At 38.9% G+C, this 13897-nt stretch overlaps 1 protein-coding gene across 2 annotated transcripts in view; it reads right to left on the reverse strand.

The window, feature by feature from the left end:
- Positions 1-372: 372 nt before the first annotated feature.
- mmp17a (matrix metallopeptidase 17a) overlaps positions 373-13897 on the reverse strand; it is a 329785-nt gene continuing 316260 nt past the window's right edge. For both annotated transcript variants that reach the window (XM_061926889.1, XM_061926888.1), the window contains 2 exons: positions 5384-5718; positions 373-963 (listed from right to left, as the gene is read on the reverse strand). In XM_061926889.1, coding sequence (XP_061782873.1) covers positions 5399-5718 — 320 coding nt within the window. In that variant the 3' untranslated portion in view covers positions 373-963; positions 5384-5398. The remainder of the gene's footprint in view (positions 964-5383; positions 5719-13897) is intronic.

The following is a 13897-nucleotide window of genomic DNA, read 5'->3' on the forward strand; positions in this document are numbered from 1 at the left end:
AAATGTGTCTCCTCAGTTCCCAAACGTTTACTGAGTGTTGTTAAAAGGAAAGGCCATGTAACACAGTGGTAAACATGCCCTTTCCCAACTACTTTGGCACGTGTTGCAGCCATGAAATTCTAAGTTAATTATTATTTGCAAAAAAAAAATAAAGTTTATGAGTTTGAACATCAAATATCTTGTCTTTGTAGTGCATTCAATTGAATATGGGTTGAAAAGGATTTGCAAATCATTGTATTCCGCTTATATTTACATCTAACACAATTTCCCAACTCATATGGAAACAGGGTTTGTACTTTCCGTTGTAAAGTAACCCATAATAGACTGAAACTTTTCACCACATTCCCCTTTTGGTGGGCACGGTCTCAACAGTTTTGTCTTGTGTAAAGTGTAAGAAAGACTGCTATCCATTGATTTGGTGGAGAGTAAGAGTAACAGTGGAACAGTCAGGTAAATCCTTGCAATTGCGAGCAGGAAGCGTGAACTTACGGATTCAAAACATCCGTGCAGCACGGAACAAACTACTTTTAAACAGTGTGACAATTTATTTTGTTAGAAAAATATTTTACATTACAAAACACACCTTGAAATATACACTCAACTGAGAACAACTCAAATATGTGTTTTTACTTTTCAATTTGCAGCTCAACGCAAGTCAGAGAGAGCGAGAGGCTAAAAAGAATCCAGTTGAAAATAGTCTAGAGGTGAAAGAACAGAGCATGTATTCGTAACAAAGCTGATGCTTCTGTGTAGGACGCTGAAAATGACGAGAATCCGTGAGCAAGGAGTTCTGATAACGACGACACAGATGCAGTTTTTCAGAATGAAAAGAAAGTCCTCACTCAAACATCTTCCTGTTGCTCAAGTGTCTTCAGCGTGAGATGGCGTCCATCCAGCATGCTGTTAGCGTGTCTTCCTGGTGACATCTGTACAGCTGACAACCTCAGCCGTATATTCATTCACCTGTCAGATACGTCAAGGTGTCAGTCGCCATCTGTCTAGGTTTACTCTTTCTAGAAGCTTTTCCTGTCAGGCATGACAACACTAACAGTCACCATCACTTTCATGTAGTTTGTCATTTCACTAACCGATGTTCTTAGAACGTTGGCATAGCATCGCACTGGATGTCATTACCACTAACACTTCAACCCGTTGGGCCTCATTCACACTCATTTATGTTAAACCATCTGGAGACGTTCTATTTTAATTATCTCGGAGCTAACCAGTACACAAAAGTCCTGAAGTTTTTGAAGGGCGTAAAGAACTTTTTTTCCGCCTTCAAATTTTTTAACTTCAGTCCCAAACATAAAATATCAAATATGTATTTTTTTTTGGTTTGTTATCTTATTTTGACAATTTTAAAGGCCTTTTGATCAGGAGTTTTACAGGAGTTTTGTATCACAAAATCACTCATTTCGCTAACAGGTTTAAATTAGTAAAATAACTCACATTTATACTAATTAAAACTGTGATATAATTTCATCAAAAGGCATTCAAAAGGTTAAAATGTAATAATAAAACATTATATGGTTGGTATTTTTGTTTAGGACTTAAGTTGATTGAGCAAAAAAAAAGCAAATAACAATATAAATCTAAACATTTTTATGCTCTTTGAAAAATGAAGAACTTCGATGTTCTGTTTGACTTTGGGTTATATATCATATAACTGAGTGTGTCATACACATGGGAAATGATTGAACTTTAAAATGTGTTTATTTAAAATGATTAAAATCTGTTTGACAAAAAATAATTTATAGTGGAATAACACAACAAAAATTTGAAGTTTTAGAACAATTATAGTCAAAATACAGCAAAAAAATACTGTTTTTTCCATATGGGTTTCTGATATTTTATTGATAATTTATTTTTAAGTTACATTTTTAAAAATGTTTTATTTAATTTTTGACATATTTATGTTTTCCCTTCATATGGGCAACCGAGGGCTTTGTGTGTCCTTAGATGGTAAAGAACATCTTTTAATCAGTCCCTGGGCTCGAAGTTGTTAATTTTATTTTGTTATTTTTTTTTTTTACATTGGAGCAGGTGAAAATAATACGATAACTAATCAAAACAAAGGCACGTTGACTAAGACAATAACACAATTAACTGACATTTTAGTTAATGTATAAAGACGAGACGAAAATGTTGTCAGAAACAAAATCATATTTAATGTTGTCTTGTCGATAAGTGGTACAACTTCTGAATATACCCAATCACAGTTCTTTAATGGTGTACATTAAGGGAGGGACGTAACGATATAAGAATTTAATATCACGGTTATTGTGACCAAAATTATCACGGTTGTCATTATTATTCGCAGTATTGTTGAATGTGCTCAAAAAGCTTTTTGAACATAACTAAAATAAATAGACACACTGTTAGAAAAGCTACTATTGTGCATGTCTTGGGTTTTCATATGCATCAGTGAAGTGTTTGTCTTAGTGTTGCGGGTTTGTATAGTTGCACTTTAAGATGTATTTAAATGAAATAGGGCGCTAAAAACTAAATCTATTCTAATTATGTTTCATTTCTGACGGGCATGGTGTCTGTCCTACTCTGCTCAGCGGTCCTTGAACGCATCATAAAACACCTCCGTGTCCTTTTCTCTGAAGAAAGCTCGATCGTCATAATTCCGTTCTCAGAGAGCACAGTTTGTAGGTTCAATGTGCACAACTGAATAGCTTAGTTACTCAGACAGTATTGTGTTAATATACGTTTGGATAGGGGTATGTTGTTTTTAACGGGGAAAGACCAAGTATGTCTCTTGTTTTCATTTAAGCTTGCGAGCTGTCAACACCAGTCAGTCCGCCGTGAGTTTATCAAGTGCACTTAGCATTCTCAGTTTCTTAGATCATTTTAATTTTAAAGAGTAATACCAACCGTTGGGGGTCTTGCCGCCGTCGTCATTATTACCGTTTATGGTGACATCCCTACTACCGTATTCCTTGAATTGCCGCCGGGTATATATTATCCGCATGCCTCGTTTTACCACCGGGTCAAACTCGTTTCGCACAATAATTAGCATATGCCTTGTTTTACCGCCGGGTCAAACTCGTCACGTCACGAGTGAGACTTCACCTTTCAAGGCATCATTTTCCAAAATAGAGGAGGCTAATTTCAATAATTTCAAATCGCATAAAGGGAAGAAGATAAAGAGATATTCAGTAGGATTTAAGGTCCAAGCTATTGAATATGCTAAAAAGAACAGTAAAAATGTTTTATTAATATAGCTGTGTGTGTCAAATATGAGTCATTAAATGACTCCCGCCTCATGGTGGTAGAGGGCGCTAGTGATCCCAGGGATCATTCTTGCGACTACTCGGCTGCAGAAGAAGTGACAACAACAGTTTTCTAAACTGGACTTTCAATCGAAGCAGGAGGTAATAATTAAAGGAAGATCTCCATCGAGACAGAGAGACTTTTAAAACTGAAGAAAGATAAGGAAGACTTCTATAAACAAGTTATCGATGCTTTTGTTCAGAAGATGCGGCACATAGACTTCATTTATAAGTAAAGGTAAGACCATAATAACGTTTTTTTTATTACCGATAAATGTGCTTTTCATGATGGTATCCTTACATCACACTCAAATTTATAAGCGCAGGCCTAAATTTACCGCATGCCTTTGGTACGCGCCGGAGTGAGAAGAGGTTTTAAATTAATTACCGCCCCGGCGCTAATTCAAGGAAATATGGTATATACTAAGTTGTGTGTCCCGGTGAAAAATCCAGTAGTTTTAGTAGTTATAGTTCTGATTGGAACCCCGGTGTGAGGCTCCATTTGATTGGTCAAACGCAGTCAAACGTCACTAAAGCTTACGTTGGATTGGCTAAACAGAGTCATGTGACAGTGCCTGCCGGAAGAAGGCTTGCTGACAAAACTAATTCGTCTTTGCAAGTTTTGATTGATTGATTGAAACTTTTATTAGTAGATTGCACAGTACAGTACATATTCCGTACAATTGACCACTAAATGGTAACACCCGAATACGTTTTTCAACTTGTTTAAGTCAGGGTCCACGTTAATCAATTCATGGTAAGTCTTAATCAATATATTATAAATATATATGGTATAAATAAATGTAACAATCGGAATTCAACTCAATGTAATGGAGTACAAGTAGCGTTTCTTCTTCACAAAAATACTTAAATAAAAGTAAAAAAAAGTATATTGCATTGAAACTACTCTGACAACATTTTTTTTTCAAAGTTACTTAAGTAAATGTAACGCGTTACTACCCACCTCTGGTAACTTATATGGATAACAGGGCTTTATTTGGTAACTCATGTCTTAGATTATTTAGACACGCTAACTAGCCTCATGTTGGTTGGTTTCAGTTTATTTCGAACATGTATACTATTTCAGTATGAAACATCACATATTTAAATTTTTCTTTCCAACATGTCCGAAAAAGGAGTAGGAAGAAGCAGCGCTTATTTAACCCGACCCCTTTTCTACATCATAGCAGTTCCAGTAACAACACATGTTCACTTTCTGTCCTTCATTTGTAAATAAATTCTTTAGAAAAATAGTTAAGTCATGCAGATTTTAACCTTTGGAATTATATCTATAGTTTGAAAACATCCAGCGGGTCGCATTGAAGTGTTTATTATGTTGTATTATTCCGAGGTAGCCCAGTTAACTAGTTTTTTTATGCTGTTTTGCAAGACCCGTGTCACGTGACTTCAAACTTGACACCTCATTGGCTGGTTGTAGGAAAGTTGAGTAATCTGACAGATTTTTCTCAAATTTAAACATCAAATAAGTGAATGAGGCCTATTGTCCTGATTTTGTTCACTTTTGGACATCCTTTGCATGTTTGCATGTTAAATCAACACATATCACAATAATCGTTTTACTGCCTTATATCAAGGCATGGCGGGGGGGCTTCTTGTCTAACAAAGGGTAAAGTGGACTGCAATGTACATTTTGGTCCACCGACAGAAACATCAGAAGCGTTATAAATTGGATTTTGCAGCCCTCGTGATGACATCAGTAAATGTATCTGTTAACCTAAATGCCAAAAGTCGCCTGTAATTTCTTGTCTGCTGCCCAATAGCCTTTCATTAATTGGATATAACAGTATCAGAATGTGTCTTAAAATAGGTCAAGCTATTCCTTCCTTATCACATGCTTACTCTCCTCATCGTTCCATGTAACTAAAACCAGAACTTTTCTTGTAAACTTTAGCTGCGCCTCATCTTTCTATGTCACTTATTTTCTTTAAAGCGTCATCCACCTTTTCATTTCAACTGGACTGGATTCCACCTGTGCATTGACTGTACAGTATTCTGCAAGGCCTTTACATCAAATGGCTTGAGCAATAAATAATGATACCGATCAGTACTTCTGTAAAGAGAATGTTCCAGTGAGTTTTAAGTACTTCTGTGTTTTGGCATCATAGCGGTTGAGAGCGGAGGGCCAGTGAGAGCGTCCAGAGAGGCGGCAGCAGCCACAAGGGGGAGGGACGGGCACCTAAAGGCGACGCCGTGTCCGACGTGCACGAGCACACCTCGTAGCCGTTCTCGGCGTGGTCCGGGCGATGGTGCACGTTGACTCTGGTCTCGGTGCTTTTGGGCTCGGTGCCCGGAGAGTCCGACTGCATCTCGGTGCACAGCAGCCAGTCTTTGGCGATGAGGCGCGGGTAGCCCGCCTCCACCTCCATGTCGCTGCTCGGCACGCGCCAATAGTCCTTTCCCTTGAAGAAGTAGGACGAACCTGGAACAGAAACATTTGATACAGCACGAAGGAGACACAAAGGTGCAATAGACTAATATAAGGCAGGCAACAATTGTGCAAAATGTCATCCTGATGCTTACTTTTGTTCACTTATCTCTTTAACCTGCACTCATTTACAAACCCCGTTTCCATATGAGTTGGGAAATTGTGTTAGATGTAAATATAAACAGAATACAATGATTTGCAAATACTTTTCAACCCATATTCAATTGAATGCACTACAAAGACAAGATATTTGATGTTCAAATTCATAAACTTCATTTTTTTTTTTGCAAATAATAATTAACTTAGAATTGGCTACAACACGTGCCAAAGTAGTTGGGAAAGGGCATGTTCACCACTGTGTTACATCACCTTTTTTCTTTTAACAACACTCAATAAACGATTGGGAACTGAGGAAACTAATTATTGAAGCTTTGAAAGTGGAATTCTTTCCCATTCTTGTTTTATGTAGAGCTTCAGTCCTTCAACAGTCCGGGGTCTCCGCTGTCGTATTTCACGCTTCATAATGCGCCACACATTTTCGATGGGAGACAGGTCTAGACTGCAGGCGGGCCAGGAAAGTACCCGCACTCTTTTTTTACGAAGCCATGCTGTTGTAACACGTGCTGAATGTGGCTTGGCATTGTCTTGCTGAAATAAGCAGGGGCGTCCATGAAAAAGATGGCGCTTAGATGGCAGCATATGTTGTTCCAAAACCTGTATGTACCTTTCAGCATTAATGGTGCCTTCACAGATATGTAAGTTACCCATAACTTGGGCACTAATGCACCCCCATACCATCACAGATGCTGGCTTTTGAACTTTGTGTCGATAACAATCTGGATGGTTCGCTTCCCCTTTGGTCCGGATGACACGATGTCGAATATTTCCAAAAACAATTTGAAATGTGGACTCGTCAGACCACAGAACACTTTTCCACTTTGCATGAGTCCATCTTAGATGATCTCGGGCCCAGAGAAGCCGGCGGCGTTTCTGGATGTTGTTGATAAATGGCTTTCGCTTTGCATAGTAGAGCTTTAACTTGCACTTACAGATGTAGCGACAAACTGTATTTAGTGACAGTGGTTTTCTGAAGTGTTCCTGAGCCCATGTGGTGATATCCTTTGGAGATTGATGTCGGTTTTTGATACAGTGCCGTCTGAGGGATCGAAGGTCACGGTCATTCAATGATGGTTTCCGGCCATGCCGCTTACGTGGAGTGATTTCTCCAGATTCTCTGAACCTTTTGATGATATTATGGACCGTAGATGTTGAAATCCCTAAATTTCTTGCAATTGCACTTTGAGAAACATTGTTCTTAAACTATTTGACTATTTGCTCACGCAGTTGTGGACAAAGGGGTGTACCTCGCCCCATCCTTTCTTGTGAAAGACTGAGCATTTTTTGGGAAGCTGTTTTTATACCCAATCATGGCACCCACCTGTTCCCAATTAGCCTGCACACCTGTGGGATGTTCCAAATAAGTGTTTGATGAGCATTCCTCAACTTTATCAGTATTTATTGCCACCTTTCCCAACTTCTTTGTCACGTGTTGCTGGCATCAAATTCTAAAGTTAATGATTATTTGCAAAAAAAAAAAAATGGTTATCAGTTTGAACATCAAATATGTTGTCTTTGTAGCATATTCAACTGAATATGGGTTGAAAATGATTTGCAAATCATTGTATTCCGTTTATATTTACATCTAACACAATTTCCCAACTCATATGGAAACAGGGTTTGTAGATTAACCCTGCCATGTGCCTCCAATTCAGTCCTTGTCAAATAGTGCCCCCCACCCCTCTGCTTTTTTTGTCGCACCAGAATATAATGAATTGTATGTAGCACTTGGCTTCACGGTTACCACATTGGGAGATGAAGAAAAGGCCTGTGTGTTGCTTCCTTTAATGTTAATACACGTACAATGTTATGCAGAGGTATAGTTATAAGAATTTTATAGACAAATTATACTATTTATAGTCACAGTGGAGAGTGGTGGAGGGGCACAAAATATTTTCTTCTCCCTGGGGGAGGCGTAACAGAAAATAAATGAGAAGCACTGCTCTACTTCAACTCCTGCAGACTGATTTGATAGTCCACTTTATTTATTTTGTTTGATAGACATACCGTATTGTTCGGACTATAAGCGGCTAATTTTTTTCCCAGCACTTTGAACCCTGCGCCTTATAAAACTAATGTATGGATTGTTCTTCGCTAATGGCCATGATGTTTTGTATTCAAAATATACTTTTTATATTACACCAAGATAGACACTGCACAGGTGTTTTATTGTTTGTGCTATGGCGCCATCTTTTGGACGAGTACGCTCACGGCAGGTGCTGCGGGTTGAAAATGTACTTCCTGTTTTGTGCCTTGAACTGGAAGTAAAAGTGTTCATAGTGTTTATGTTTGAAATGATTTTTCATTCATCACTCCAAGCAATGTATAAAAGTTTTACAATACAACGAAAACTATTCATACCTACTAAACCGTCCCATGTGTGATGTCTGTAGAAGTGTTATTTCATGCATATTTGTACGTGCTATCTGCATTAACGTGACAAGTTCAAGTTAACATTAAAGGACATCACATGCTGACACTTACACAACTGAACGTTTTCGAAACAGAATACCAAACCAAAACACTCTTTGAACCAGACGTCTCCAACCTATTTAGCTGTAAGAGCTGAAAAAAACAGCAAGTCAATACATGTTTTTGACCGGGCTCCTCTGCAAACATTGCCAATAGTAGCCTTTTTTGTTACTTAATCCCTCCAGGCATTTACGATGTCGCGATCACGCAAATTCACGCAAATTCAACCCATCTCCACGAATCGGTATGCACCATTGCAACTTTGCCCAATGCCTGCTACTTCCTCGTATATTGGCCAATCAGCGTCATTTGCCAATGCACACGTCAACTGTCTAATCTACGCTAATCAACCTGCTCGGTGGCCTTGTGGTTAGAGTGTCCGCCCTGAGACTGGAAGGTCCTTAGTTCAAACCCCGGCCGAGAATATAAAAATGGGACCCGTTGCCACTCAGCATCAAGGGTTGGAATTGGGGGTTAAATCACCAAATGATTCCCGAGCACGGCCACCGCTGCTGCTCACTGCTCCCCTCACCTCCCATGGGGTGAACATGGGGATGGGTCAAATGCAGAGGATAATTTCGTCACACCTAGTGTGTGTGTGTGACTATCGTTGGGATTTAAACTTTGAACTTGAATCAAAATGTATGTTAGTTTCTTGTGTAGACAAAGCAGAAACAGCTACGTGTAACAATATATCAACTCTTAATTGCTCAAACAGCACAAATGTCGTCCTCCCGTGTAGCTACGGCCTACTTCCTTGTCCTGTCTACAGCGCTAAGCCTGCTGGGTAATGTACAGAGGAACAGCTATTCACAAACCCCTTTATTTGGGAACTTTTCGATTTACGAACCTTAAGATCGCGCTAAATATGTCTCTGTGTATGAACGCTTCATTCATTCATTTTGTGTCCAGCTGGAACCCATTTTGTGCTTTCTCGTTTTAAAGAAATTGAGCAAGTAGGCTTTCTACCAAAGCAAGTTTTTGTTTTGTGATGAGAACAGACTTTTCTGGAAAAATATGCCAAAGCGGACTTCTTTCACGGCCCTTCTCTCCCTTTGTCTGCTCTTTTGTCTCCTCTTGTGAGGAGCAGCTCACGAGAGGCTCTTTGCCGATAATGTACTGCAAGTTGATTTTACTTTTTAAAATGTTTAGTATTGTAGCAACATGGTTATTAAAGTTAAGGATTTTGGGGATTTCTTTTTATTATTATAGAGGTTTATTTGAAATAGGGACAGATACAAAAACATAGACATCTGAAACAGTTATCCAATGTATGCATCGTAGTGTTTGTAGCCAAAGCTAATTTACAACACTTGTCCCCAACAACAACAACAACACAGATCCAACATCATTAAAATAGGAAAATAAAAAATAGAATGAGTTGATAATAATGATAATAGTAATAATATAGACAAAGTGCAAACTAGATCAAAGCCAATAATAATAATAACACAGACAAAGTGCAGACTAGATAAAAACCAATTAGTAAAAATTAGTAAAAACTAAACATGGGAACACGATTGTTGCTCAACTAGCCATAATTTTGTTTGTTTTTTGAAAGTGACAAGTGCAGGTATACTTTTCAAAGTGTCCGGTAGAGAGTTCCATAGTTGTGATCCTTTTATTGAAAAGGCAGTTTGGGCAAAAGATGTCCTACGAAATGGAACACAACAGTTGCCTTTTGACATTGCTCGGGTGGTAGAACTGGTACCACTTTGCAGTCTTGTAATTGCCTTGCAGAGCAATTGCGGAGCAGAGTTATCCAAGCATTTAAAAACCAGTTCGACTGTGTGTAACAAAATAAAATTGGTAAAACTTAAAATATTGTATTTGGTTAAAATTTGGCAATGATGATGTCGTATACTCTTCTTGTCTAGAACTTTTAAGGTGCGGTTATAAAGACACTCAATGGTCTTGATTGATGACTGGTGTGCCTGGAACCATGTAGTTAAACCATAAGATATGTGTGAAAGAATCATCCATCCATCCATTTTCTACCGCTTATTCCCTTTTGGGGTCGCAGGGGGCGCTGGAGCCAATCTCAGCTACAATCGGGCGGAAGGCGGGGTACACCCTGGACAAGTCGCCACCTCATCGCAGGGCCAACACAGATAGACAGACAACATTCACACTCACATTCATTGCATTCATAAAAGTAAAAGCCATTTTTGTAGTAAAAGTCATTTGTGAGGGCACCAAAGGGACTTCTGCATGTGCAGTGCACACAGGACAGTTCAGCTTGTTGTTGTTTTAGCTTGTTAATAAAGAGAGTTGTTTCATCACCTCCGTGTTATGTTTTGTTTGATATACAGTACTGTATATCTAAATCCCAGAGCATAAACGGTTGTAAAAGTAACGTCCAAATGGTGTTATGAAGGTTGTTAACCAACACTAGATACCCTGATACTCCATCTATGCTTGCGTTGTTTTCGGCTGCATGAACCGTTAAAATCGCAAAAAGGATCAACGTTAATTCAGAGTTCCTCGAGAGGTAATCAAGAATGGCGGAAGAGTGCAAGATTTTATGAAAGACGACGACATAAGTGGCACACACTTCAGTAGAAGGGAGCAGGGTAGAAGAACGCACGAGTTTGCAGTGATCACTTTATTTATTTGATATACTTTTAACATGTAGTGTTTCTCATTTAAGTATTATCTTGATGTCAATGATACTTTGTCAGGAAAGGTACTTCTATGTCTCCCCTCTTGTTTATTTTGTACACAAACGTGTCAGAGTACATACGGTAACAAGACAAAAATCTAATATTGTGATGATTCAGTAATTGTTAGTTTGTTAAATGGGTATGCAGTCACCATTGTCGAGCTGTCGGTTGCGAGTTTAGTTGAATCATGGAATTCAAACCTTACCCGAGCAAAAACTATGCATATTTATCCGGGAGAGTCTTGATACCAATTTCCTTCACCCAGCCACACACAAAGAAGTTGTAGGCTTCATGCTTTTCCAAGTTTCCATCTGTTTTGTCGTGTGGAATGACGTCTGGAGCACACGATAGTTCGATATGTCTGAGAACGCGACCAACGTATAATCCTTGATATCACTCGACAAATCTTGTTTTGATGAAGCATTTAAATCTATTCCATTGCATAGTTAGATGCTTTTTGCAGGAAGATCTTTCGTACTCATATAATTCGCCATTTTGGCTTGGTTGACCACCGCTTTTTTTCACATCCTGGAAGAAGTCACATGCCAGAAAACAAGAAATAGCATTGTTTTTAAATCATTAGTACCACGGTTCTTTATTAGTACCAGTTGGTATTCGGTACAACCCTCGTTCAAAGTGTACAAACCTTAATTAAATTGGGACTTCTGTCGGGGCTGGAAGCCATCATTCATATTTACGTTGTTTCTCATGAAGAAATGTGCTTCACTATACAAACTTTTAGATGAAGAAACAATTAAGTTCGCAAATTGAGGTTCCAATGTACAATATAAACACTGACTTCCTAGTTTGACATGTATTTATGTATTTATTTAACATTTTCGTTTATCTAGGGTAAGACAATTAAGAACCGATTCTAATTTGTAACGCTGACCTGGCAAAGAGGCAGAATTTACATGTTAGAGATGTTGAAGTGGGATGACAATCTCTCATCATCTCTCATTTACCAACAGAAATGTCAAATTTCAACAGTTCAAATGCTGTCAACGTGCAGAATTGAATGTGTTGGATATTAATAAGGGCAGTACGGTGTAAGAGAGGGGTTAGTGCGTCTGCCTCACAGTACGAAGGTCCTGAGTTCAATCCCGGGCTCGGGATCTTTCTGTGTGGAGTTTGCATGTTCTCCCTGTGACTGCGTGGGTTGCATACGGGTACTCCGGATTCCTCCCACCTCCAAAGACATGCACCTGGGGATAGGTTGATTGGCAACACTAAATTGGCCCTAGTGTGTGAATGTGAGTGTGAATGTTGTCTGTCTATCTGTGTTGGCCCTGTGATGAGGTGGCGACTTGTCCAGGGTGTACCCCGCCTTCCGCCCGAATGCAGCTGAGATAGGCTCCAGTGACCCCCCGCAACCCCGAAAGGGACATGCGGTAGAAAATGGATGGATGTTAAAAATGGACAAAAACTTTTCAAGCATAAAACCCACAGAGAGAATGTCTGCAACTTGTGGACAACAGCGTTTCATTCTGTATTTATGATTACTAATTACTTTTATTAGGTATAATTAATTAAAACAATACAGTCATTTCACGATGAGGTCTAAGTTTGTGCTTTTACTGTCATCTCGTGTCTACTTTTAAGTTTGGGCGATATAAAAGGAGTAAAACAAAAAAAAAAAAAGTTGTTCATCGTTTGTCGCGATCCTGTGCTTTTTGAGGTTAAGGTTACAAGGAACAATTAAAACATTGATAACATCCATCCATTCAAATTCATAATATCACAAGTTAATTCAATGTTATTAATAAAAAAAAGTCTTAAAACATGGCAAGGACTTTCTGCAAAAGCTGCCGCGAATTCAGGCATTTTAAATAGCCGGAACAATCTCAAAAAAAGCCCGTGGAGCTTTGAAGGGACTAGTCACTGCTGATAAAACAAGATTTCCATCCAACTATTCATTTTCTACCGCTTGTCCCTCTTGGTGGGGGTGCTGTAAACAAACAAACAAACAAAAAAACACAGACAGCAATCTAACCTGTTTTAATGACACATGATGTAACAATGCATTGTTATTTTTACACCTTCATTACTATGTGGATGACACCAAGCTCTACCTTTCTGTGTCGCCCCCAACTCAAGCAGTGAGTGATCTTACACAATTTTCTACAATGTGACAATAAGTCAACTAGAATCCTACTTATTCACTATTAGGTCCACACTTGCCAAAACCAACAGTTTTTCCATTACACTTGATATTTCCCCATTTTCTTAGGTAAAGTGTCTGGGTGTCATACTCGACAACACACTGTCTTTTGAAGCATACTTAAACCGTCTATCTATAAAACAAGAATCGCCAACACCCATCTCTCACTCCCTATCTTGGTTCATAACCTCATCACTTCCTGCCTGAGTTATACTGCGACTCCTCCACAAGTCACTCTGTATAATAACTATACCTCCTTCATTGAACACATGCAGCCCAGAATTTAATGATTTCATGAAAGTATCCAACATTTGTAGGTCAGAAAAGGGGAAAATCTTCATAGGTCCAACTTTACAATGGAACATTAGCATCAGAGCTGACAAAGTGAAGTTGGCAAACATTCAGACACCACACCTGAGACAGACAGTGTGCAGTCAGCCAGAGCTTCTTCCAAGGGCAGCTAACAAGCCCAAGAGCTAATTAGTTGTTTGTGTTCTAGTTTTGATCCCCAACAAGTGCTTTATCAAAGGTTAATCTCATCAGTCAGTGCAAAAATCAATTGCGTACACAGAACCGAAAGGTTGTTGTCTCGTCAAATGTTACCACTTTGATACAAGAGCAACATTTCTCTGTAGCGTTTTATCTCGTGTAAAAATCCGGGCCAAAAGTCTGAATCCGGAAAAAATATTTGAATCTGAAAAAGAAAGATCCGAAACTATCCATCCATCCATCCATTGTCTACCACTTGTCCCACTCAGGG

This window comes from Nerophis lumbriciformis, linkage group LG32 (assembly GCF_033978685.3).
Source record: "Nerophis lumbriciformis linkage group LG32, RoL_Nlum_v2.1, whole genome shotgun sequence".
NCBI lineage: Eukaryota > Metazoa > Chordata > Actinopteri > Syngnathiformes > Syngnathidae > Nerophis > Nerophis lumbriciformis.